This window comes from Alexandromys fortis, unplaced genomic scaffold (assembly GCF_014885135.2).
Source record: "Alexandromys fortis isolate MF-2015 unplaced genomic scaffold, M_Fortis_MF-2015_v1.1 scaffold_52, whole genome shotgun sequence".
In the NCBI taxonomy this organism is placed as follows: domain Eukaryota; kingdom Metazoa; phylum Chordata; class Mammalia; order Rodentia; family Cricetidae; genus Alexandromys; species Alexandromys fortis.
Genome location: NW_026067929.1, coordinates 7853103 through 7879589, shown reverse-complemented (window position 1 = coordinate 7879589; position 26487 = coordinate 7853103). Strand labels below are relative to the sequence as shown.

The following is a 26487-nucleotide window of genomic DNA, read 5'->3' as shown; positions in this document are numbered from 1 at the left end:
AGAAAGCCCATCTGCCATCCATGTGGGAGGTGGGATTCTGCAGAGATGTGGCACTGTTTCTCATGCTGACCTTGGCTCTTCTCTCCCTTGCAGGCCTTGAACCGGGGCATCGCTGCAGTCAAGGAAGATGCTGTGGAGATGCTGGCCAGCTATGGGCTGGCGTACTCTCTGATGAAGTTCTTCACAGGGCCCATGAGTGACTTCAAAAATGTGGGCCTGGTGTTTGTGAACAGCAAGAGAGATAGGACCAAAGCCGTCCTGTGCATGGTGGTGGCCGGTGCCATCGCTGCCGTCTTCCACACCCTGATAGGTAAGGCTCCTGCCACCAGTGAGCTTTTCATTTTGGTTGTTTCTTTCTTTCCTCAATGCTTGAAATATAGTTGCAGGCTAAGTGGCTTCTTTAGCGATTATTGAACCTTTCTCATAAAAATTTCGGAGGATAGAAGGATTGAAGTTTGTGCTCTCCTAAATCAGTAAAATTTTAAAACAGTTTTTTTTCCCTTAAATCTAGTTTTGTGCCTTTGATTTCCAAAGTCAGAGAGTGAGTGGTTTCATCCATAGGTGAAATCTAAATAGTATTAGTACCTAATGGTATTTAGCTTAGCCATAGTACCTAATAATAGCATTCCAGGAGGTGGACAAAATAGCAGACACACTCTCATTATTGCAACTCAAGAATAGAAGTATGGTGGCTGTTATTTTGAATTTGTGCTTATCACCATTGAGAGCCAATCAATGACAGGTTGTTTTATTGAGATTAATTTTCTCCAGGACTCCTGGATGCTGCTTTACTCAAAAGCATGCCTGAATACCTTTGCAAGGCTGTTCCTGAAACAAGAAAGCTGGATCCCAGCTACAGCATGCCTGAATACCCCTGCAGGGCTGTCCCTGCAACAAGAAAGCTGGATCCCAGCTACAGCATGCCTGAATACCCCTGCAGGGCTGTCCCTGCAACAAGAAAGCTATATCCCAGCCACAGGAGCTATGCACATGCTCCTGAAGACTCAGAAAAGCATGTAGTGTCAGGGCTAGGCTGCTCCTTCTGCCTTCTTGGTGGCACTAGAACCTATGGGGGTGTGGTTTCAGAATATCTTGGCTTTAAAACAACTCTGTCTTCCTGGTGTAAAACTGGCGGGGCACATCTGTTGAAAGCAGTTGCCTAAAGCACTTTGAATGGTACTTCATGAGCCGGCTGTGTACTTTAAGTGTGGCTGGTGGTATGAGAAGCATGAATGTCAGGAAGTAGAGGAGCCAAAGGATTAGCCCAAGCCACTTACCATCTATTCATTCATAGAAAGCCAGTGTTTACTCACAATTGTGAGTAATTATGCAATTGTGAGTTGGAGAGTAAATAGGAAAAGGGCCTTCGTGGTTTTCCTTTTTCTAAGAGCAGCAGACAGGAGAGGAAGTCTGCTGGTGGGTGTATTCAGCGGAGCGCTGATAGCCATCACTTCATTTGCACTCAGGAGCTCAGGGAGTGGGCAGGCAGAGCCGGGTGCCTTTCTTTCTATCACTGATGCCCTAATGAGGGTTTGGACACAATTTCTGCGGCTACATTGCATTTGAGTCGTTTCCAAAGTCAGCGTATGTATTGAGAAAATGTCATTTTAAAATAAGGGTCTTGCCTAAATAAGTAAATTAATTCATTTTTGCTATTTTATTTGGACCCTAAATACATCCAACGTCCCCTATTTTAGCCAGTTATATGACTTTGGGATGATGGCTCATGACTGTCATATCAGCTACCAGGAAAGAGAAAGACTGGACAGACTGTGTTATTGACCGCCATGAGGAAAATATTAACTCTAAGCTTTACCATCTTATCGTACGGTATTGTCTTATGAATCCAAGGCACCTTAGGCACGTCCTATAGCTCAGATTGACCCTGAACTTCTGACTTCCCTGTCTTACCTTTCAGAGCTCTGGTTACAGGTGTGCACCTCCACGCTCAGGTCACGCGGCAATGGGGATGCACCACAGGGCTACATAACATAAACATAACAGGCAAACATTTTCCCTGCCGAAATATAGCCCGAGCCAATTGTTCTTCCATTTTAATAATGGAAAATTTAAAACGATAAGATCTTAGATTTAAATCAAACATATTCTTTTATCCCACTTATGCTAAATAAATATTTTTGCTACTCTTGACTTTTTTTTTTTTACAGCTAATACTTCTGTTCCTTTTACTTCTCTCTTAGAAGTACACAGCAGTTGATTTTGAACACCCACTGCTAGACTCTCACTTTCTGTGCGACATCTTTGGCAACCCCACGGGTGAATCTCTCCCCTTTTTGCTCTTTTGTACCAGGCATCTTTGCACACATTCTTCTCTGCTTCTCCTCGCCGGCGTTTGTAGCATCTTTCCTGGTCTTCCGTATTCTGTACCGCAGCTCTCCCTCCTCCCAGGCCCTGCACCTACCACCTCTCCTTCCTATTTTCTCACATCAGCAAACGTTTCCCCACAGTGCAGTTTCCTGCTCTAGGTACATTTCACCTGTGTACACCGAAACCCATTTTCACCTCTTAGCGAGGGTGCAGACAGTCGGCTCCTAGCTAGGCTTGTAGCAAGGGACACTGACTCAGCTGTGAAAACCCACACACTCACCTCTGCTTGAGTTGAGAAGCCATGGTGTGAGCCCCGTGCCTTCCATCATCTACGTCAGGGGCTGAGGCCGAGTGGGCAGCAATTCTTATCATGTACGCCCTGCCTGGGCAGGACATGCCAGCAGGAAAACCATAAGCAGAAACGCACGGAGCTTTGTAATGCCAGAATAGAAACATGCAACAGAGAAATCTGGGCATAAGCTGAGCTTCTCTGTATTCTTTTCTCAGACAAAACTAGACTGATTGTTTCTGCAGGTGTTATATTTTCACTGCTCCAATGAACTCAACTCTTTTCCTCAAGTCCTTGTGTGTGTGTGTGTTGTATGTGTGTACATGAGCATATGCATGTAGGTGTATGTGCACGTGTGTGCATGGAGCCAGAGGTCAACATGAATTTTCTTATTTAGCCCCCACCCCTAACCCCAACACCATTTTGTCTTGTTTGTTTCGAGCCAGGGTCTATTCCTGTACCTTGGCTCACCAATCTGTCTAGTCTGGCAGGCCAGCAAGCTCCATGAATCTTTTTGACTCCCCCTCCCAACACTGGCGCTGTCAATGTGCCCAGCCACATAGCTTTTTACATGTCACTGGCGATCCCAACATAGGCCCTTATGTCTGTGAAGCAGGCACCGCGCCATCTCCCTGGCACAGCTTTACATGGTGTTTATAAGGACACCCAAGAGCACAGAGCGAGAGGGCTCCTTTCTTTCGAGGGTTGGGCCTGGAGGTTCACACAGACTGGCTCTGAAGGGGCTAATATATTAGAATAGGACCTCTTCAAAGTTTTTCTTAGTCATCTATCTGATGCAGTCAAGAATTTGACCGTCTTCTCTATCAGTTTGCCAATGCTGCGGTTTAAAGCGAAAGTGGGGGAACATTTGCTGAGCATGGGTGTGGCCCCGAGTTCAGTGCCTCGTACTACTGAAGGGGTGTGTGTGGGCATGTATCTGTGTGTGTGTGTGCACATGCATCTGTGTGTTTGTGTGCGTGCATGCATGTGTGTCTGCCTGTTGTCTGTCTGTATCTAAGTCTCCAATGCTCACTTCTCTTGTCTATTAATATAATCTACTATTTCTATCTAGCATTTGATTTACAGTTGAGCACTGCCATATATTTTCGGTGGTTTCTTTCAGTTCGCGGCCAATTTTATGGTCCCTTTTCACTTTGCTCTTTGCTTCCCTTGTTGGTTTCACTCTTTGAGATATTAGTTACTGTCCCCAGTGCGAGGCCTTCTTCACATTTGGTAAACGTTCTCAGGGACAGAGTTCATCTGCGTTTCTGTGAAATGATGTTGATAAGGCTGTGGACCGCCTCACCTGTGCAAATGCACCATCTGTATAATTGGTATCTGTCTTCCTCTTTAGTCCATAAGTTACCCTCCTGGGGACTGCAGAAGAATGGGAGTTAGAATTAACATTGTTTCCCTCCCTTCAGATGGCTCAGCCTCCACCTCTCAGCGTTCCACAGAATGTGTACTGAACCTAAAGGAACTAGAAGTGAAATATGTGCAAAACACAATGACCAACTCCACACCTCTCCCCAAGTACACGTAGCCAGTGGTAAAGTGAGTGTGTTCAGTGTCCATTTCTAGAGCTCTAGCATGAGCTGATTTCTGCCGGTGAGAGCTTTGAGAGACAGCGGAGTAAACCAAAGGCAAAGAAGAGGACCTTTCGCGCCCCAGACTTGAGAGGGCTTAGGGCCGGGTAGTAATAAAACAAAGGACAAGCCCTTGGAAAGGAAATGAAGAGAAGGTGGACGTAGCCATGTGTTTATAACACAGAGGAAAGGGGACAAAAAAAAAATGAGTCTAGACCTGAATTTATCAGGTATGGGATGACTTCCACGTGCTGGAGCCGGAGTCAGGTAGCCAGCCAGAGCTTAGAGCCTGAGCCCAGGAAGAGATCTCCTGGACACAGGGAAACCAAAGAGCGCCAGGGAGGGGAAGGGTGGGGCAGTGGGGAAGAGCAGCGTAGAGCTAGGAAGCCAGGAAGGGAAGTGGTGTGATGGGTGCCTAATATAGATGTCTTTTATTTGCCTTTGCCACCTGTGGGCACGCTCGTGATGCCTCAGGGGTATCCACATGGAATAAGGCAGATTTATGCTGTGCTCACATGTGTTAAATTAACCAGTAGAGATTGCTGTGCTCTTACTGTGCATCTTTAAACCCCGTGGCCTCTAAAAATCCTATTTCACATTTAGAAAAATCGGCTGTTTTCTAGCTGTGCTTTATGTCCACGGCGTAAACGGATGCCTCGTTTAGCTGGGTCTCTAAGATTATTTTGTAAATACTGTGTGTCATTCCATGATGTTTCCAAAGACTGCAGAAACACTAACATTGAGCATGAATTTTAAGAAAGTGACTAATGTGCCCAGTCTTTTTAGTATTGATGCTAATGATTACTGACCCCCCCCAAGGGGGGGGTCATCTTCACTCAGAGGGGCTTCAAGTTGAACCGTGTCCATATCTGAAAATTTGACTACAGACTTGGCACCTTAGGTTCATCAAGCTGGTGTCATCTCTGGGCACCAATTAGTGCCTACAAGAGTGCTGATGTCATCTCTGTGCGCCAGCTAGTGCCCACAAGACTGCTGATGTCATCTCTGTGCACCAGTTAGTGCCTACAAAACTGCTAACATCATCTCTGTACACTAGCTAGGGCCTACAAGACTGATGATTTCATCTCTGTGTGCCAGTTAGTGGCTACAAGAGTGCTGACATCATCTCTGTGCACCAGTTAGTGGCTACAAGACTGCTGACGTCATCTCTGTGCGCCAGCTAGTACCCACAAGACTGCTGATTTCATCTCTGTGTGCCAGCTAGTGCCTACAAGACTTTTAACATCATCTCTGTGCGCTAGCTAGGGCCTACAAGACTGCTGAGCTCATCTCTGTGCGCCAGTTAGTGGCTACAAGACTGCTGATGTCATCTCTGTGCGCCAGTTAGTGGCTATAAGACTGTGCTCACTGGATGCTCTTTGTTGCATCATTTGTTATTATTGTTCTTGTCCCAGGAAAGGAAAGGACCTGCTGTTGGTCCTTCTCGTTGCCTGGGCGGTAGCTAATGTCATCTTCTTCCTTCATGCTTGTTTTCCGACTTTCCTTTCACTTTTCACTACTGGAAAGTGAGGCAGGCATTCTCTCGTCCCTGACAGTTCTGCACATGGGTGTCGGTTTCCAGACATAGCTGGAGCAGATTCCACCAACCACACAGACTTTTCCTCTAGGAAAGCTTGGTGGAACTCATGAGGGAAAGATGGTCTTACTTAGCGACACCCCACCGACCTCATGCCATGGAGCAGATGCGCAGACAAGACAGCTGGAGCTGTGCTGGATTTGGAAGACTTTACATCTCAAAGTCTCTGTAGCTGTAAAGTCCCTGTCAGCCCTCTGCACACCCACAGCCTGTCTCTAGCTAGCTGAACCACACAAGCTTTGAACGTATGTGTTGGGTGGCTGCCACTCAGCATCCCTTTGGAGTTTAGTCATAGCCGGAACTTCTTCCTGGAGTCACAGACTGCAGCGACAGGGTTTGCCACCACCACATTTGAATTAAGCCTGGCAGTCATGAGGCAGGTAATATCCCATTGCTTGATTTTAGCGAACCTGTAGTGAGGACAGGCCACTGACCTGATATTGTAGGTAGTTTTGGTTGAGCCCAGATTACTGTCGTCCATTGTGAGTCTTTCTGGCTTCCTTGTTCATGCAGATGGAGGAGCTGCTGTGTGCCTTTAGCTTTCTTTATATTTGTTCCCAGTGGGGACCAGCTTCATGCTCTGAGGGAACCTAGGGAGCCAGCAGGGGAACTGAACACACACAGGCTCTTATTGTGGGTAACTAAAATAATTTCTAGTAATTTCTAGAATGTTCCTTCTGTCTGGCTTAGCTTTTCAGATTTCCCACTTACTCATGAATCATAGACCAGCCCTAGGAAAGGTGGATGGGTGCCATATAGAAAATCACACCAATCAGAGTATTAGGAATAAGCCATTTTGTGTATTATCTGACAACCCACCAGGGAGTCAGGGGATGTCGCTCAGAAAGTGGAATATTTGCCAAGCTCCATATGTGAGCCCCAGTGTGGTGCTGCACACCTGCAATCCTAGCACCTGGGAGGTAGAAGCAGGGGGACCAAAAGACCCGTTACATCCTCATTACAGCATGAGTTTGAGCCCGCCTGGACTCCATGAGACTTTGACTCGAAATAACAAACAAAAAAGAGAAAACAAAAGCCATCCAGGACTTGGTAGCTTAAAAGGCAAGTGCTCAGTTTTGTTCTACCAATCATGGCTGTGCGGGGGATTCTTCTCGACTTTACTGGGCTCGCACCCCTGTGGGCAGTTAAAGATCAGGGTGTGACTTAACTGATATTGAGGGTGCTCTCTGGGGATGGCCCTGTGACCTCTGCTGAGCTCCTTTCCTTCCTAGTCCAGTAGCATTGTCTGGGCTTCTTTGGATGGACGTGGCTGGGCTCCAGCTGTCAGGATGAAGGCAAAAGCATCCTGAAGTCAAGAATCAGAGACACTATAACACTACTGGCCGACCAGAGCACATTGCTGGCTAACTTAGGGTCAAGGGGTGGGCACATAAACTATACAGCATACGACAAAAGGAGCCAAAAAGTCATAAAGAACGTTGCTATAAAGGGGCGGCAAGATCTGAGAACGCTTTTACAATCCCTTCTTTTGGGCGTGATGGATTTATCAATGTTTTCAATTTATAGTTATCAAAGCCCAGGTTACATCCTGGTTTTTCACTCAGGAATAGACATACTCTCCAGTGAGAAGCCAATACCCATAGTAACTTGCACTGATTCCCACTTTGCCAAGTGTTATACCAGCCAGGCTTTGACTCCCATGCTACAATCTTATATTCACATTGCTTACATTATACATGGTCCCAGGGTATTGCTCCAAGGACTTGGCCTTATGCACATCTCCCATACCTATGCTTTCTGGGCAAACCCTGCCCAGCACGGAATGTAGTTGAGTCTGTTATATATCAGTGTCCCAGTCGTGTGCAGAAAGCTGCCTCCTTCACGGCTGGGTGATTGGCACAGCGCCTCATCTGAATAAGTCATTCAATGCATATTTGTTGAGGAGATTTAAATGTGGTTTATCAGCCATGTAAACACATACTCTTTGGAAGCAACACATACATTAGAGACCCAAGATGAACGTGTAGGCTCCTACAAAAACCCTCCTAAGTAGGACTCAATGGGTCAGTAAATGGTCCTGGAGAGACTTTTACCCATCCATACCTTAGAAATTTGAATTAGAACAGGCGTTCTACCTGTTGTGAATTTTACATCTTGAAATTGAATGTATTATAATGTTGCTGAAATTGATGGGGGTCTCAGTTCCCAGAAGATACTCCTTATTAGACTATTTTTCATTAATATGAATATTTCACAGTTTGCTATAAGAGCTGGTAACTACTAGCCCTGCAAGTTTGAGAACCACTGATGGCAAAGGGGATGTTCTCAGTTGGCTGGGGTAATGAGATCATTCGAAGGGCCGTCCTCTCTTTGTTTGGTCTTGTTTTGAGCCTCCTACCAGTCCATAGGTCAAGTCAGTGTCGTCCTTCTGCTGTTTGCAGTCATAAAGCCTGTGTCATCTGCTCAGAGGCTCTGTTTAATTTGTTTTATAGCTTTCTCCTCTTCAGGAGGAAGACTAGTTTGCAAAGCAGTCTTGGTAAGGCTTGTTAGGAGCTGAAGCCTCCTAAATAGTCATTAGGGACTATGCAAAGCATTTTACACAAATCACCCCAGCCACCAGCTTTGGCTGAGCTGGAACTAGCTCAAAGGCTGGCCCAGGAGGGTGGAGCTGCGGACAGAAGACAGGAGGTGGAAACAGGTCCTGGGATTTTATATACACAGTATCCAGGTGGGAAAAGCCACTGAGTTACAATCAGATTCTTCTCCCAATGAAAGAATAAGTAAAAAATCTGAGGAAAAAAAATACTGTCTCTGGCCTCCAGGTTCCCCTTTAGTAGCTGAAACAGGAAGAGGAAGGGTCTAAAGCAGAAAGAAGCAAAAGTAGCCCTTGTGCCCATGAGTCCCAGATGCTCTGAAGCTGGGCCCGTGTAACCAGGCAGGCCCTCGGAGCTGGAAGAACAAGAGTGGTAACTTACATTCCCGAGACAGTGCCTAGAGAAAGCTTCAAGAACCCCACCGTCCTTAAGCTGCCATTAACCCAGATATCTTACACTAAATCTCCATCTTGATGCTACAGTTAAAATGCATTACTGCCAGAGTCAGGGTGCTCACTTCCATAGTGTTCCCTATTCGCAGGTAACAGGTGCAGATCACACACCTTTCTGTCAGCCACACACATTCGCCGCCCCATCTTTCCTTGCTGCCACACCTTCCTCGGAACCCAGCTGTAGTCATTAGTAGGGCTGCTGTGTCAAAACACTACAGACCGTGTAGCTTCAGTGACAGAAGTGTACAGTCTTACAGCTCTGCAGACAGCAAGTCTGAGGTCAAAGTGTAGACAGGGCAGATTCCTTCTGAGCACTTTGAGGGACAGCTGCCCCCTGCTTGTCCTTTGGTTTTGAGACTTTCCTGGCAGCCCTTGGCATGAGACTGCATTGCCCAGGCTCTACCCTCACAAGGATTTTTTCCTGTGCATAGCTGTCTTTGTATCAGTCGCTCCCTTTTCACAAGGTCACTGGTCATGTTGGGTTGAACACCCACTCCAGGATGACCTCATCTTATTATATCTGCCATAGTCCTGTAGCTACATAAGGTCACATTCTGAGGTCTGGAGGTTGGGACTTTGGTGTTTGAACTTCAGGGAGACATGGTTTGCCCATGTCACTATCGCTCTGGCCCTCAGCCCTTCCCATGGTCCCCAGCGTCGGCCTTGTAGTCAAGTCTTGTCCGCTGGCTTGCTCCATGGACTGTAACCTTTATCAGGGGATTTTCGCTCGCCAGCTATTCATAGCGGCCCCATGCTCTTGCCTGTGGCATGGCTGACCTTTCCATTCCAGTGGTTTCTGCCAGAATAGGGACGCTTGTATGGGTAGGTCAAGACTGTCTCCTCGCAAGACCCTGCACAAGTGAGCATTTGCCGATGACATAAAAGCACACACACAGATAAATAGCAGCAATGATAAAGAGAAAAAGTCCACGGCTCTGCCCCCAGAGTAGATTGTGTGTGGGATGCGGGATTCTTACTTCCTGGCTTTGTGTTTCCATCAGCTGACTGCCGGGCTGGTTGTACCGCACTGCAGACCAGACTAAAGCTCTCACGCTGCCTCCCAGGGTCAACTCGGGCCTCCTGTCTGCGCTTCATCTCTGTTGGCTTCTGATCCAGATGGCAGATCCGAGCACAGCTGTCCCCTCCCCGCCCCTTGCTGTGACGGTCTCATGTTCCCCGAGCTCCTCTTTTGTTTCAGGGTGTCTTCTCCCTGGGCTTCTCTTCTGGCTCCTTGGTGGCCTTGATAGACTCGCCGCTCTCCTCACCCAACACCCTTGCTCACCTCTGCCGCTGTCACCTCAACCCTGACTTGTTCTCTGGACATCAGAACCATCTTCGCTTCTTTAGCTGTGTGCCCACTGTGACCTCTGCTATTCTCAGTGGGACATTTCAGGTTCCTAAAAGTCATTTTTTTTTAAGGTCACATTACTACAAAATCCCGTGGGACTCAAGACCAACCCTGACAGAGGAGCGTTATCTCCATTGACTGGTTTGTGTGGTGATAAGTCACCCCCCAGACTCCGACATGGGGTCTTAATTTTTCCCTTGGCTCCGTTGTGAATTCAGAGTTGCGTCTAGGTATCACGTGCATGTACAGCCGTAGTTGTAAGAGCAGGACACGTGTGGTAGAGCCCTTGTAAAGCCTTGAGGAACATCGGTGCATTTTTGTCTTAACCGCCTCTGTGAGCTCAAGCCTGCAGTCCGTCCCTTTGTCTTTGCTGATGGCATCTGTCAGGATCCTCTATGCCTCCATCTTTACCTCTTATCTGTTGGGCTTGAATACACCCTGTCTATATGTTGGGGTCCCTCTGTGCTTCACTTCCACACCATGACCAGTCTGGATGCAGGAGGACTCCCCAAATACCCTCTGGACATCCTTTCTATTACACAGACAATTTCCAGTTCCGGACTCCCTCCTCCCAAAGCAGTGGCATTGAGCGCTGCCAGGTGTCAAAACTTGGGCTGAAAACAAATGCTAAATTCCAGAAATTTTCTCTTTGTAAATACCTAATAAGTTTAAGTATTTAGCTTTAGCTATTTCCACCGAGCAGTCCAAATGATATCACAGACGCACAGTAGGAAATCGGGTAAATCAACTCACTGAGAGTCGTTCAGCGATTGGGAAGACACCGTTCAGAGTTGCTGTGGTTTAGAAGGGAGTGTACAGTCTGACCTCCTTAGGGATGCGTGTTGAAACTCACATGCTTACCAACATACCAGTGAAAGTACTGGGTAGCCGGCAGCTCCAGCCACCCACTAGCAGAAGAATGAGATTCTGTGTGGGTCTCTGATGGTGGTTTTTTTTTTTTTTGACTTCTCTACAACAAGCAGATGTGACATTTAAAATTGTGTTCAGTGTTTTCAGCAAAAGTCATGTAAACTAGCTTTTTCTAAACACCGTGTCTGTTTCGGTCCCTTGTAGCCTACAGTGACTTAGGGTACTACATCATCAACAAGCTCCATCATGTGGACGAGTCTGTGGGGAGCAAGACACGAAGAGCCTTCCTGTATCTCGCTGCCTTCCCTTTCATGGACGCTATGGTAAGCAGAGGACAGTGTGCGCCTTCCTTTTTCTTAACGGCTGAATATGTTCATCATAGAATTCCCTGTTTTGGGCATTTTTTATGTGTCTGCTTCAGTGGCAGAAGGGCATTCGTGTTTCTGTGAAAGCGAGCGCCTTTATGTCGCATATGATAGCTGCTCCCATTAAACAGGAATTCCACCTCGCCACACCCTCTCCCAGAAACCATGCGCTACCTCCCATGTCTATGAATGGGACTATATTAAGACCCCACTCACGGGGACCCAAACTCTGTTCATTCTCTCATGAGTGGCTGATTTTATTATAGATAGCATCAATGTTCTCTCTGTGCTACAGAAATTGTCAGGATTTCATCCCTTTATGAAGCGGAATGATATTTCCTTGTCTAGATAAAATTCATTTTATCTATGTGTTCATTTATATCCTTTCTCCATGTTGGCTACTGCGAGTAAAGCCATGGACATGAGTGTACAAACATCCTTTGAGTCCCTGCTTTCAGGTCTTTGGGGTACTCGTCCAGAAGTGGGATTGTTAGATTGTCTGGTACTTACATATTTTTTGAATTTTTTGAGGCACCATCGAGCTCATTCCCAAGGCAGCTGACCATTGTCACCTAGAGTGTAGGTGGGTTCCAACGGACCCTTGAGCTTTAACCGGTATCTCATCAATTTATCATAACTATATAAATCTGCCACAAGGCCTAGCAGGCGGCAAGAAAGCACAATTGGAAGTTTTGATTCAATTGTTTATTCTGGTTGGTTCGGTAGCAGGAGATGAGGCTAGCTTTCTCATACACTGGCTGCCCGTGTGATGCAAACCTGCGGGTTTCACAACATTGCTTCTCCTGAACATTCTGGTGAGCTGTCATCACTTAGTTACCAGGCTTACGACACAAAGAAAGAGCTGTCACGAATCCTGTGTCAATGGTCGTGAAGAGAAGGCTTTGCTCTTTTCTCTTAGCAATAGCTATAAAGAGACAATACAAAATTAATATTTAATACCTAGCAATAAATTCTTCCATTGGCTCCTCTGTAAATTACCGTTGGTTGGAGAATTGGGTTGCCTGTGACCACCTGCGCCTGAATTTTCCTCTTATGACTTTGGCCAGCTGTGCTGCCTCTAGTAGCTGATGCAGGTGAACCCAAGGATAGTTCACAGGGGCCATGCAGTCCCCATACCCCACACTTTTACACCAGGAACCCAGTGCATGTAGGTGGCTTCATCAGAGATCAGAATCAAGTCTTGATGCTGAAAGAGTTAAGATTGAACTGGATAGACTGAACCTATGATGTCACTCTGTCCACCCGGTGAACTGGAAGTGGGGATCTAAACAGAGAGCTGTAATTACACAGTGAATTCTGGGAACTCACGACATTTCATAGAAGGGAGTCGCAGACTCTTAGATGCTCTGCCTTCTGTCCCTGCCAGCTGTTTTTCTTCACCACAGCACCATTTTTAAAGCTCAGTACAGGTTGAGTTTCCCTCATCCCAAATCCTGGATGCTAACTTCTCAAAACCTAAAGCTTGCTGAGTGGCGCCACATGTGGGAAACTGTACATTCATGTGTGAGACTCTAATTCACATGCGAAACTCTTTTAAATGCTGTATAAATTTACTGTCAGACTCTTTGTGTAAGAATACAAATTTTGTGTTTAGATCTTGGTCTCGACTCCTGGTTATCTGTCTGTCTCTCTATATCTATTTATCTATGTATATGTATGCACACACACACACACAAAACAAAGTCTGGAAGAATTTAAAATCTGTAACAACTCTAGTCCCAAGTAATTTGGAGAGTCACCCAGCACAATATTGGAGTATCTGTCTTGATGAGTTTCTCCTTCATGTTTTACTCATAAATTCTTCTGAAGGTCCCAGTAGAACAATGAGACACTGCTAATAAAAGACAAAATGCCAAGCATGTGTCAAAAGCAATCATCTCACCTTTGCACAAATCTGCACATGTGGGCATGCACACGTACATACCTGCAGCACCATCGTTACAGTTTGGTTGGGGAGATAATTGTTAGAGGTCATGAAGTTCCCCCCTCCCATGACATTAAGACAATAAGGCCACCTACGAGGTGCTATTCACAAATGTTATCTACGCGTCTTTTAGACATTTGACACCTTGGGACTCCAGAGCCAGGGAAGGAAGTAGATGAAGCCACTGTGTTACAAGTTCTTGTCCCAGACCCAATGACTTGCCATTGCATTCAGCTCAGACTCCAAGTTGTTTCTCTCTGTTCTAGTTCGCTCTCTATTGCTGGGATTAAGACCATGACTGGAAGCTGGGGGAGGAAAGGGTTTGTTTCCTCTGACAACCGCCAGTTGCAGTTTGCTGCTGAGGAAGCCAAGGCAGGAACCAAGCAAGCAGAGACCACGCAGGAACGCTGCTTACTGCGCCACTTCCTAAGGCTTGTTCAGCCTGCTTTCTTGTACAGCCGAGGCCTACTGGCCAAGGAGTGGCTCTGTCCATAGTGGGCTGAGCCTTTCCATATCAACTCTCAATCAAAAACCTCCCCCCAGACTTGGCATGCATTCCATTCTGTTAGAGGCATTTTCACAGTTGAGGTCTCCTCTTCTGTGATGACCCTAGCTTGTGTCAAGCTGACAAAAATCTAACCAATACAGTCTGTTGGTCCAAATTGGCCATTAAGGTAAGATGTGAAGTTCTTACCCAGATCCTGCTGTGAGCATCGATCTCCACACCTGCTACCCACTGACCTCAGGCTTGCCAGCTCCTGTTTTATGACTTCCTTCAGCCTCCCTCAAACACACAAAGCCGAGTTCAGATCCTGCAGTCAGTATCACCACATAGTTGATGTCAGTCTCTCAGAACCAGCTTAGAACCCTTGCTCTCATGTACTTTCTGGAAGGACAGGCCGTTTGGGGGTCACTGCTCTGGGAGATCCTGTGTCTCCACTCTTGGCGGTTTCTCCGCTCCCAGCCGTGGTGACCAACCCATCCGTTCAGCTTACCTCCTGGTTAGTGATACCGAATGAATGTGCACAGTCACCCATTCCACTCAGAATCCAGCGTGGAGCTAGCCAGCCGCTGGATGAAGTTATTTTACCGGTGAAAGGCTAATCAAACCACTGCTATGATTTTTGGAGTGTATTTCAGGACTACCTACTAAGCCATAAGGTAAGACACATCATAATCCCAGCTGTGCCTCTCACTGAAAATTCTGTTCTTTCCGGCAGGCCTGGACCCACGCTGGCATTCTCCTAAAACACAAATACAGTTTCCTGGTGGGATGCGCCTCCATCTCAGATGTCATAGCTCAGGTAACAGTGGTCCCTGTGTCTGTCATAGCTCCTGGGAGTGGCCGTCTGGATGGACCTGAGATGTCGAAACTGTATTTACAGTGTGTGGGGGTGGTGCCTCCCAGTGTGCAGCTCCCATCAGATATGGCTTCTGGTAGTGGTTGGATGTAGCGTCCTGTAATCAAAGTCCAATCTCGTATGGTATTGCTAGGATGAGGGTGGTACAGCTTTAAAGGAAGTGCCTGGGAGTTGAACCATTGTCTTTAAAGTGTGTGAGTGTGAAGTGATTAGTAAGGTCAGTAAGGGCGCTGGCGAGGTGGTGCAGTTGATGAAGGGCCAGCTATGCAAACATGAGGACCAGAGAGCAGTGCCCAGCACTGAGTGAGGTGCGTGATAGTGTTTGTCTGTAACCCCGGCCCTGGGGAGGGAAGACAGCAGGATCCAGGGGCTTGCTGGCCAGCCAGTCTATGACATAGCGAGCTCCAGGTTCAGTCCAGGTTCTCTGGCCTCCACATGTGCACACACATGTGTAACTCACACACACACAACAATAGCAGAGTAACACCGAGTATGTTTAGGGCCAGTCATATATGGTCCCTTTGCCCTTGCAGGCATGCTCTTTATGGGATAGAATGCACTCTCTCACTGGGTTCCTGAATCAGCACTTGGCACTCATGGAATTATTCTTTTTTCCTTCTTTATAACTTTATAACTTTCTTTTTTAAATTTTTTTCTTTAAAGTTTTTTTCGTTTTGCATATCAACCAGTTTTCCATCCCTCCTATCCTCCCCCCAACACCTTCCCGCCATCAAAAAAAACTTTATTTCTTATTATGAGTGAGGCACATGTACTAGGCACACATGTGGGGGATCATAGGACAGCATTGTTCAGTAATTTCTCCTCCTTCTGCCTGTGCCTACTTCTGGAAATTGAACTTAGGTCGCCAGACTTGAGCAGCACGCACTTTATCTGCTGAGCCATCTTATCAACTGGGGTTTTCTGTTCTTGTTGCTTCTGTTTATTTATTTCTTATGAGATCTCTCTCTCTCTCTCTCTCTCTCTCTCTCTCTCTCTCTCTCTCTCTCTCTCTCTCTCGCCTAGGCTGACTTTGAACACTCTGATCCTCCTGCCTCCAACTCCAAAGCCCTGGGATTATTTTTAAGCATGGTTTCTTGTGTGGGTGCCATGTTCTATTCCCCACACTTCATCCCCACTGTCTTACTTGGGGTTACCATTGCTGTGGTTAAACACCACAACCAAAGCAAATTGGGGAAGAGAGGGCTTTCTTGGCTTACACTTCTATATCTTAGTCCTTCATTAAAGGAAGTCAGGACAGGAACTCAAAGAGGGCAGGAATCTGGAGGCAGGAAGTGATGCAGAGGCCATGGCAGGGTGTGCTTACTGACTTGCTCAGCCTGCTTTCTTATAGAACCCAGAACCACCAGCCCAGGGAGGTATCACCCACAACGGGCTGTGCCTTCCTTCACCTGTCAACCACTAATTAAGAAAACATCTTATAGGCTTGCATACAGCCTGATCTTATGGAGGCATTTTCTTAATTGAGGTTCCCTCCTCTCGGCTGAGTTTAGCATGTGTCAAGTTGCCATAAAACTAGCCAGCACACCTACATTTTAAAATGAAAGAGGAAGTTGGTTCCTCTGTCTGACCACAGTGTCTGAGAGGAGGGCTTTGGCTTCCCTTCGTTCTCAGGCACGAGCCCTGGCACGCCTTGCCTCTTTTTTTCTTCCCTTCAAGGATAGGACAGGGAAGATTTCTGGGGAAGAATATGTAGTCCCTACAGTGTGTCAGTCTGAGCAGGACTCAGCCGTGCTAGTGGGGTGGGGTTTGAGAAGAAGGGTTTTTCAGTCCCGCCTCCAGTCGGTGCCTCCGTTTTTCTTGATTGTGCACCCTCATCTATAAACCATGGTTTGGAAATAATCTACACTTAAACTGTTAGGTTTACCTCCCTGAAGACCGGGAATTAAATTACCAAATTAATTGCATTTATTCCATGGGAAAGTAATTGAAAATAACTCTTGCTAACATGTATGCGTGTGCCCGAGTGCCAGCTAGCATCATCCTTTGATCTAGCTTGTTAATTTTTCTGTACAGCTATTAGAGCTCTGTCCCAGCGTTACCTTCAGCATCCTCCGAGAGCTGGATTAAGCTGCCTGGTTCATTCGCTGTTTAATTTGAAGTGAAAAGAAACATCTCGCCTTTCAAACAGCAGCAGCAGCAGCTCAGGGGGAGTTTGCAGATGTGTGCCATTACAAAGGCAGAAGACAAAAGCGAGCCGAGAGGGAGAAGGAGGCATTTAGCTCTGCCCAGGATAGACGTAGTCCACATCTAGGGACAGAAAGGAAAAAACAAAACAAACCACGCTTATGGAAAATACTTTGCCATACGCCCACGGCCATTTTCCTCCTTCATTTTCAACCCGATCCTGGTCCCTGCTTAGTGGAATAAATAGATCTGGTTGGGAGAAGCAAGGGAAGCGGAGTTCAGGTGCCTTCTGCCCCCGGGCTGTTCCCAGTCTAGAAGTTATTTTAGACCTTGTTGTTTGAGTTCCTGTCACAGTTTGGTTGGGGTGATAAATACCATTTTCATCTGTAACTCTTCTGTCCTGGCCCCCCACTTCCCTAACCACCACTCTCCCAACACCCTCCCACCCCTCTTCATTCTCATTTCCTGAAAGCACCCAGGATGCCTAATCTGATCATTGGTCGCTAGGTGCCGTGCAGAGCGCTTGGAACTATCTCCCTTGCCATTTGTCAGTGCAGAAACATAACTATCGGCTCCAAAGGGAGGAGAGATGAAGCTGAACATGGGCACCCAGGTCCCAGGAATACAGATTTAGGTTACCTCAGATTCCAATGCTGGTGTGGCAATAGCTTGAAGAAATTTTTATACTAACAGAACAAAGAAAACCATCGATCAAGACACTTTTAAAAGTGCATTGGTGAAAATGGTATGTAGGCTGGTTACAGCAAGGCAAAGCGGAGATCCGTAGCTCCAAACTGTGGGAACTGGGACTTCTGTTTATATAGTCCAAAAGGCTCACCTGTTGGTCTCAGGATGTCGGTTCAGACAGCGGTGGACAAGGAATGGCTGTTTGCAAGGCTAGAGGGAGCCCGGGATAAATTTTAACGAGGCCATGAAGCTGCAACATTCCAGCGTCTCCAGGGCCACTGCAGGTTGAATCTCCCAATCAGCCTTGCCGCAGGTTCAATGGACGGTGCAGCTCTTCCCAGGAGCTTTCACGGCCCGAGTGAATGAGTGAGAAAACATCCGTGACAGTGGCTAGTTATGCTCAGAGTTCTAGCAGCGGCTCCACATAAAAATATCGCCCAGAGTTTCTCGGTGTCATACATCAGCATAAGCTGAGGCGTGTGACCTCTCCTCCTCCATACTGAACTGTACTTTCAATTGTCCCAGTCAGTGATACCACCATGCTCTTTCTGAAATGCTATTGGTTTGATTTATTCCACAATCATCTAGACTTTCTTTGCTTGTTCAGCATCAAACTGAGAATTCCCCTGATGCAGTTTGTCCTGGCCCCTCCCAGACCCTGCCGTCTGCTGAAACCTACCCATCCTTGACTTCAGAGGTCGTCTGGGAACCCTCTCTGCATCATCGCTTTTTCACCTCAGCCTTCGGCAAGACCCTAGCCTTAACTGTCCCTTGTTGTGGCTGCCTCACCTGCCCCCAGCAGCAAATGCTTCTGCAGAAACTGCAGGTCACCTCAGCTGCTGCAGAAGGTCACTGTCCCGTCACACTTCCCAGGAGATGACCTCGGTTCCCACTTCACAGAGAAAAGTGAAGCAACCACATTCTTGTCCCGTGGCCACCATCCTGCGAGCTGAGCTTGCAGCCTCCACGTTCCCTCACTTGGAGAGGTGATATCTCTCTTTCAGGGCCACCTCTTCTACCTATACCTCGGATCCCCATCTGGCCTGCTTTCTCGGGAGCCTTATTAGTTTTTAGTGACCCTTCGGTCTCCATGGATGAGTGTCTGGGCATGCGCACATCCTCACATAGATAGATAGAAAACACCGGGGCCACAGGCAGCCTTCTTTGGATCCTTATCTATCTTGTCAGCTACCGCTCCGTGTTTCTCTGTATTACTTCTCAGTCACACTTCTCAGAAGGACAGTTGCCACTCACTGCTGCCTCTTTTCCTATTTCCTTTTCAGTGTGTTCCCTGCATCGATCTGGTTTCCCCTCTGTCAGTTCTTCTTGCTGCTTCTTACTAAGAACCCTGTGCCCTTATACCCAGGAGGCAGTTCCCATTGGTTCGTAAGCAGCTCAGTGGCTCTTACCGTAGACTCCTCTTTCTCTAGGAAACACTCCTCCTACTGGCCTCTGTCTGCGAGGACTCCAACTCATTCCTGTGATGGTTTGGGATGTGGTTTGCTCACCCTTCCATGATGGTTTGAATGTGGTTTGCCCGCCCTCCCATGCCCTGATTTCACGCCCAAAAGGGGCTGCAGGCCCACAAACCCTACTGCCTGTGGGGCCCCAGCATGGCTCTCTTCCCGCCTTGCTCTCTGGTCCACAGTCCACCTACTACAGATCCAACTTGGAAGAAATACTCTGCCTCAGTTTCCCTCCTCCTGCCACTCCCACCTCTGTTCAGTCTCAGCTCAGCTCAGGCAGAGCACAGCAGAGCTGTCTCCCTGTCTCCCGTGGCAACTCTGCATGACAGACAGTGGGTGCTCGCTGGCCCATTGTTTGATTAGTGTATCTGTCCCCTCCGTTAGAATGCCAGCCCTGAGAGGTCAGTCTGGGACTGTCTCTATCCCTGAGTACCAGGGACCATCCTTTCTCTGGGGACACCCTCGTCACTGACACAGCAGGTTCCTTTCTCATATAGTCTGACATGCTTTCGGTGGCCATGACAGACTCAGAATTGTGATTCTGGACTGGAAGGCAAAATGCAGAGGTATTACTTTGAGTTGGAAAGTGATGTCTGCTGTGAAGATGGAAGGCCGGCGGCGAGTGCTGGGCTGCACGCATCAGTCGGTTAGAATTTGGGGGGAGACTGACAGCATCTCCACCTTGGCCTTGGGGTCTCCCCTACCAAGCCCACACACCCATCACCCTTCCGTCGTTGTATCTTGTCACCCCTCCCTACTCTTTGGTATATGTCTTTCCTCTCCTCGTTCAGGTCCTCCTCCACGGTCCTGCTCCTCAGGCTTCCGTCTTGCAGAACTGTCTTGACAGCTTAGGAATTACAGGACACCCTTGATCCTCCTGTTTTCACTTTTTTAGACTCTACACACCAGCACTCTGGTTTACAGTGTGAAGATGGCAAAAATGGGTAGCTTGCCATGGCTGTGCCGCCCCATGCCTGCATAAAAGGGTATCCTAGGAGCTCTGCTGACTCGTTAGCTGAGTATGGGCATCGTGTCCGCAGCCTCAAAGGCCCAAGCTTCTGGCCCGTTCAGTGTGTCCTAGCATGGCTTCTTCCTGCCGGCCTTCATATCTTTCAGTTCAGTGCCTTTGGTCCAGGCGGAAGGCACATGGGGACAGAGGTGGGCATCCTTACTTCTGTTGCGGCCCAGCGTGTCCTCCTGGCCTGACAAATATGTGTGAGGCCGAGGGAATGAGATAGCGAGAGTGAGCCTGTCCCCAGCTCGTGTCTGCCCGAGCCGCCTGCGTTCTCGGCTGCCCGCTCATAGCCACACATCCGTGTAGCGCCTCTGTCCCCTGTGCCCTGAGGACCCAATGGTGAGGTTGGCCACGTTCCCGGCAGCTGCAGGATGAGGAGGTTAATACATCATAAACGCTGCTTTCGAGACTGAGCCATCCGAGGGGGATTAGCACTTCATCATGGCTTCAGTCTCTCCCGACTATGGTCACTTCTACCAACCACACAGCCTCTAAATACACCACTGTGGTTTGGAGCGTCAGTTTCGCGAGTGGTAAACATGAAGCCTGCTACTTCCACGTATAAGACATCCAGGTCTCTAACTTCAGTAAACAAATGGGCACTGCAGTCACATTGTAGTTAATATTCGAATACATTTCCAAGCTTAGAAGTCCATCTTCGTTTCTAGTGGTATTTGGAGCAGCATTTTCAGTGAATTTTAGCCTGTCACTGTTCCCGCCCTGTACATCACTGCGTCACAGCCTTTTCCTCTGGTATGGAATAAGCCTCCAGTAGCCACGAGCGAGGCAGCTAAGAGGCCAAAGTTTCTAGGTATTTCTAGTTGGTCATTTTAACCAGAAGTACAATTGCCTTAAAAGACGCTCAGTGGTGGAGCTAGGAAAATCATGGCTGTGGTTCTCCAGTGAACCCCAGGCATCTGCATCTGGGTCCCAGGAGGTCAGACTAGAGTCTACTGAGCTCAGGAGGGCGGCCCGGCCTCTCAGACCAGCTCCCCTCATTCGGCTGACCTGGCCTGTTTTCCCTTCCGCAGGTTGTTTTCGTAGCCATTTTGCTTCACAGTCACCTGGAGTGCCGGGAGCCACTGCTCATCCCCATCCTGTCTCTGTACATGGGTGCACTGGTGCGCTGTACCACCCTGTGCCTGGGCTACTACCGGAACATCCATGACATCATCCCCGACAGGAGCGGCCCAGAGCTGGGGGTGCGTGCACCGTTTGACTTTTTCAGATATTAACACACACTGATTGTGCAAACTAACTGGACTTACTGTCTGGTTTTCACACACGTGTCATATGTTGGTCATCCTTGTCTATCTTGAGTCTTCTCCCTCCCCACTCCCCTTTCTCTCCCTCTCTCCCTAACCCCCAGGGCAGTCTTTACCTGCTCAACCACAGTCTGCCCAAGACGCAGAGACTGTGAAATGAGAACTCAGTGTGCTAAGCCCAGAGGCCAAGCGTCAGGGCTTTTCTGAGGGTAGGCCATCAGAGAATCATGAACTCTAAAGCTGAAAATGATCTTAGTAGAAGTGACCATTCAGCCTCCTTCTCACCGAATGAGGAGACCGTGTGTTGTGTCCAGTCATGGGTAATACAGCCCATGACCTCCTCATATTCTTGAACCACAGCAACCTCTTTCATGGTCCAGAAAGTTTTAGGATCTATGGAACCTCTGTGTTCACGTTTTTCACATGATAGCACAGCCCCAGGCTCTGTGGATACTCTGCACTGGCTAGTCCCAGTATCTTAATCTGGCTCCTCCTAGGGACTCAGCAGAGCTTTAGGTACCATAGCGTGATACGGAAGACCAACATAGAAGCAACATAGAAAGCAAAACAAAACACTAGATGAGTCCAAAACAGCATCTCTACTGCAAGGAATCCAGAGGCCTCCAGTTTTAGTCATGTGATGTAGGAAGCCTCCATGGAGAACATTGCGTTTGTCCTGGGCTTTAGACGTCAAGTGAGAATCCAGTTAAGAGTAGTATAGCCAACCTGTCACAGGAGGCCAAGGTATTCTGTTCATCTCGTTAAGAACAGGATTGGGTTTGTGTGCATGCTTGCTTCTCTTCGTGTGCAGTAGGCATCATTTCTCTTGCTACAAGGCAGACAGAAGTGACCGTGTCTAACCCTGACCACACTCCTCCCCCAGTCCCCAGCTTAACCACACAATGCTTCCATCATGTCACGACAGTAATTGTGTGGATCACGTACCTCATCCCAGGTCAAGCTACCATTGACTCCCTACCTGGTTATTTCCACTTGGCCACCACAATTATCTTGATAGGACCGACCTCTCTCTCAATGCTCAGCCTCCAGCAGAGAGAAAGAAATCAAAATGCCTGAGATGGTCCCATGATGTAACAGTTACCCTCTTAAGAAACGAAACCAAAATTGTGTAACAGGAGCCACGCTTGGAAGATAGCACAAAGGTAGCACACACCTTGGCCGTAGATGTCTTAAGACACGGCTAGCCCCTTACTGAGCTTCACCTACGGCTCTGCTCAGTGTGTGTGACTCCTGTGAAGGCCTTGACGGTGGGAGTCTCTGCAGCTGGGCTAAATAGTCCTGCAGCAATTAGACACATTTATATATATTGACTGATTCCAAAGTAGATTATAATAGCGTTCTGTTGCTCAGAGTTAACTCCTACTGACATGGCTTGTCGCCAGTCACTGTGATGACATAAATAGAGACTCATTTGAAACCTGCCTTTCGGGTCCTGGGAGGACCTCGTGTGGAGGCTGGTTCCGCATATGGGAAACAGTAGTTGGAATCCATCGAGCTTCAGTGTGTACTTTGATTTCTCAGTAGCTTGCCAGCTGTCTGAATTAATCTCTAATACGACTGTACACTTAATTTTAATTAAGCTTGGCCTGTCTACAGAGGCTTTTCTATACGTTGTTATTCAGCGTAATGAAGGGCTGTTGATTGGCATAAGAAGCCAAGCTTTGATTTTAGGCTGTGTTCCTGTCTACTTCCGGAACCGAATGAGCTTTGACCTCTGTTTCTCCACACAGGGCGATGCAACCATAAGGAAGATGCTGAGCTTCTGGTGGCCTCTGGCTCTGATCCTGGCCACACAGCGAATCAGCCGGCCCATTGTCAACCTCTTTGTGTCCCGGGACCTCGGCGGCAGCTCTGCTGCTACAGAGGTAGGACACTTGGTGGGCATGCGGGCACACGCTGAGGGATGGAAATGATTCAGATTTATTTCCACATCACCTCCAGAGCCCGAGCGGTTCTAAAATGCTAACTTACACGAGGCAGTGACAGAGGAAGCCATGGCTGGGTGACTTTTGAAATTTCACATTTCTGCAGCTATGGCAAACATCTACATCATCCTTCTTACCACACGAGGAACTGAGGCCTAGGAGAGAAAGGCACAGACAGAACCTGCTAGAAGCTGGGATAGTGAGAATCTTCTAGCTTTCTGACCTCTTTGCCAAGGTCCTCCATTTCTCTATAGTGTCATCGTGTAGCTTCTTCACTGTTGTTGCAAAGGATCATGGGGCATGCCTTGTAGGAGCTCCGGCATTGCCCAGAGCCTCTGGTGACCCCGCCTAGCCTCACCTCCCCTGTGCCAGTATCATACATGCCATGCCATCTATGGCCGTTTGGCAATCATCCCCCCCCCCCCCCATGAGGGTCTCCTGTGTGCTCACTGAGAGCTCCAGAAATGGATGTGGAAAGTGGTTGCCATGTCACAGAAAGGCTTGACTCATCTGTACCTTCTCTCGAGCTGGGGGTGAACAAACAGAGTGACTTCATCTGTTTCCTCCTCCATCGCCTTCTGGAGAATTAATTCTGTTGCTGGCACCGCTGGTCCTTTAGGAAGGCTGGCGAGTTCTCGTAAAGGCCTCCTGTTTATACCTGGCCTTGCATGCGCTGTCAGCAGCTCCCCGGCCCAGAGCACCCTGCCAGTTTCCATGGCCTAGCAAGAGCTCCTGCTGGCTGGGGAAGACGCCTATAAATCAAAAGCAGAATGCTTTCTCTGGCTCCCGAGTGTCCCTGGATTTTGGTATCCGAGTCACAGATGCCATCCGGGGTGGCTGTTGTAGGGTAGCAGCTTAGTCAGTCAAATACTGATTTTCCAGGTATGGAGCCCCCGTCGCTTATGTGCTAGAATTCCACCTCCCCATAAACAAAACAAAAGACGGCAGATTTTGTATTAGGCATTTCCAATTTGCCAGCCACGGCATAGAAGCTCCACACGTGGGAAGTAAAGCCAGTGGTATCTAGACGGTGTGCTTATGTCTCAAGCATTTGTGTGCATTTGACTCATTTTCCATCAGCCCTGTGTGATTAATGTTACCAGTGCATAACGTTACCAGTTCTCTGTGGAGAAGCAGAGATGGGGAGTCCAACAGAGAGAGCGTTCCCATCTCACACGGAAAGAGGGAAGTTTGGCCAGGTCTGCCTCATCACGATGCCCTTTTGTGCTATGCCACACCACACCACACCACGTTATACCGAACCAAAACAGGTTCCCTCACATAACTGTGGACGGCATCATTCCCTTGTGTGCTCTGTGCTCTGTCCGTGGAAACAAATGAAGCCAGACTTCCTCTTCCACCAGTGGCTTAAAACACTCACTGCCAGAGTGTGGCCGTCGATGCCGAGTTTTCTTCTCCCTTTCATTCATGCAAGAAAAGAAAACGCTTTTCATGGAAACCTGTCAGGAGTCTTTCCTGTATGGGATATTATTTGATTTTGCTAAATTAAAATTTTGAGTTGGGCCCTAGGGACCGAGTGGCCTGAAATGGGCTGAGTTGGGAAGACAAACGGGTCCACCACTCTGAGGGACAGCAGGCAGGCGGAGAAGTGCAGCCGACCTGAGACTCTAGGGTTGCTTTTGGGACCCGTATTGGGCCTGAGGGACTAGCTCAGTGTGGACCAGAGTCTGGATTACCTGCATCCGCCTGTGACCCCGTGCACGGCAAGGGGAGATGCTGGGTGCTCTGAGAAGACTGGCTAGGCCGACTGGATGAATGAGCTCTAGGTTCATGGGAGAGACTCTCCCTCGATATGTAAGGTAGGGAGAAATTGAGGAAGATACGCACTGTCATACACACATGCCACACATCTACCACACATGTGTGAACACACACGTGCATACGATGCTCACATACAAAACACCACAGGATCACGATTGACTCGGGAGCTTAGGCCCAATGGAAAGAGCCAAGATCCCGGAGCCTGAGGAAACTGGATTGAGATATTGGCATTTTAAGCAGGGATCTTGCCTGATCCTCATTCGGTTCATCTCTTCTCTATTTGAGACCATCTTGTGGCTAGTGACTACACGGACAGATGTGCCCCCCTAGTCTTATCACCTGGCCCAGGAGATCTCGGAGGGCTTCCTGCTGATGCCCACACTAACAGCGTCCACTCTTCTCTTGCAGGCAGTGGCAATTCTGACAGCTACCTACCCCGTGGGTCACATGCCATATGGCTGGTTGACAGAAATCCGTGCTGTCTATCCTGCTTTTGACAAGGTGAGACTTCTGTGGCACGGTGTCAGAAACACACTTCATGGCATTGCCACTTGATGGACAGGGGTCTCCGTGGAGAAACCCTGGACCTTTTCCTCTGAGAATAGCAGAGGAAAGTGAAGCTTGCCTTAGTGCAGATTCTGTGGTGCTTTTCCAAATTGCTGTTCCTGGGGTCATGCGTGAGTATTTTCAGTCAATAACCCCCACCCCAAGTTAGGTTGACGGGCTTTGTTCCTGTGATTGTTGTCTAGTCAATGCCAGGCCTTGTGGGTCCTGTAGCGGATGTCAGGCTCTGGGGGTGTGAGGCTGGGGCTTGAGCGCACAGGCTCGTGGCTGTTGTTCTATGGCAGGTAGACAGGCACAGACAGTATCTGTGTGGCAAGATTCGTTTTCTGTCTGTTTAGGGGTTTTCTCTTAAGGTGTGTGTGTGTGTGTGTGTGTGTGTACTGTATGAGTTTATGTGCAGGAGATGCATGCAGGTGACCTCAGAGGCCAGAGGACATCAGTTCCCCTGGAATTGGAATTATAGGTGATTGTGAGCCACCCAGTGAGGGTGCTGGGAGCCATCACTCCAGCTCCAGACCTCACCTTTCTAATTCAGCCAAAGAACCCTCAGTGGCCAGCCGCTCTGCCCTCCCGCAACTGCTGGCCCCTGGAAGGGAGGCCTCCAACCCTGTTGACCTCATCTTTGGCTTGGTGGGAACTGTCCAGCCTGTCATTTAGTAAATGTTTATTTCACCACGCCTCTCTTGTTTAAACCTACAGCCCTTTGCTCGGAAGCAGATAGCTAGCAAGGCATACTATGCATGTATAGTGGCATGTCATGTTCTAAGAGAAAAATGGAAGAGGGACAAAGAGCCTGCCACTCGCTATGGGTTTTGCCTTCGTGTTTCTTAGCAGTGGCTCAGGGCCCTTGCTGCCCCTATTTTCTGTTATCCAAGGGGAGCCCAGTGAGTTTGGGGAGAAACACCCAGGGCCAGGGTCTTC

The 26487-nt window shown here is 48.2% G+C and overlaps 1 protein-coding gene across 3 annotated transcripts in view; it reads left to right on the top strand.

Annotated features, from left to right (window-relative positions):
- The window catches only part of Ankh (ANKH inorganic pyrophosphate transport regulator), a 162031-nt gene that overhangs the window by 111299 nt on the left and 24245 nt on the right, over positions 1–26487 (top strand). For 2 of the 3 annotated variants that reach the window (XM_050144806.1, XM_050144805.1), the window contains exons 2-7: positions 94–310; positions 11230–11348; positions 14556–14639; positions 21041–21211; positions 23026–23160; positions 25411–25503. In XM_050144806.1, the coding sequence (XP_050000763.1) occupies positions 94–310; positions 11230–11348; positions 14556–14639; positions 21041–21211; positions 23026–23160; positions 25411–25503 (819 nt within the window). The remainder of the gene's footprint in view (positions 1–93; positions 311–11229; positions 11349–14555; positions 14640–21040; positions 21212–23025; positions 23161–25410; positions 25504–26487) is intronic. The other variant, XM_050144807.1, reaches the window with a different exon arrangement.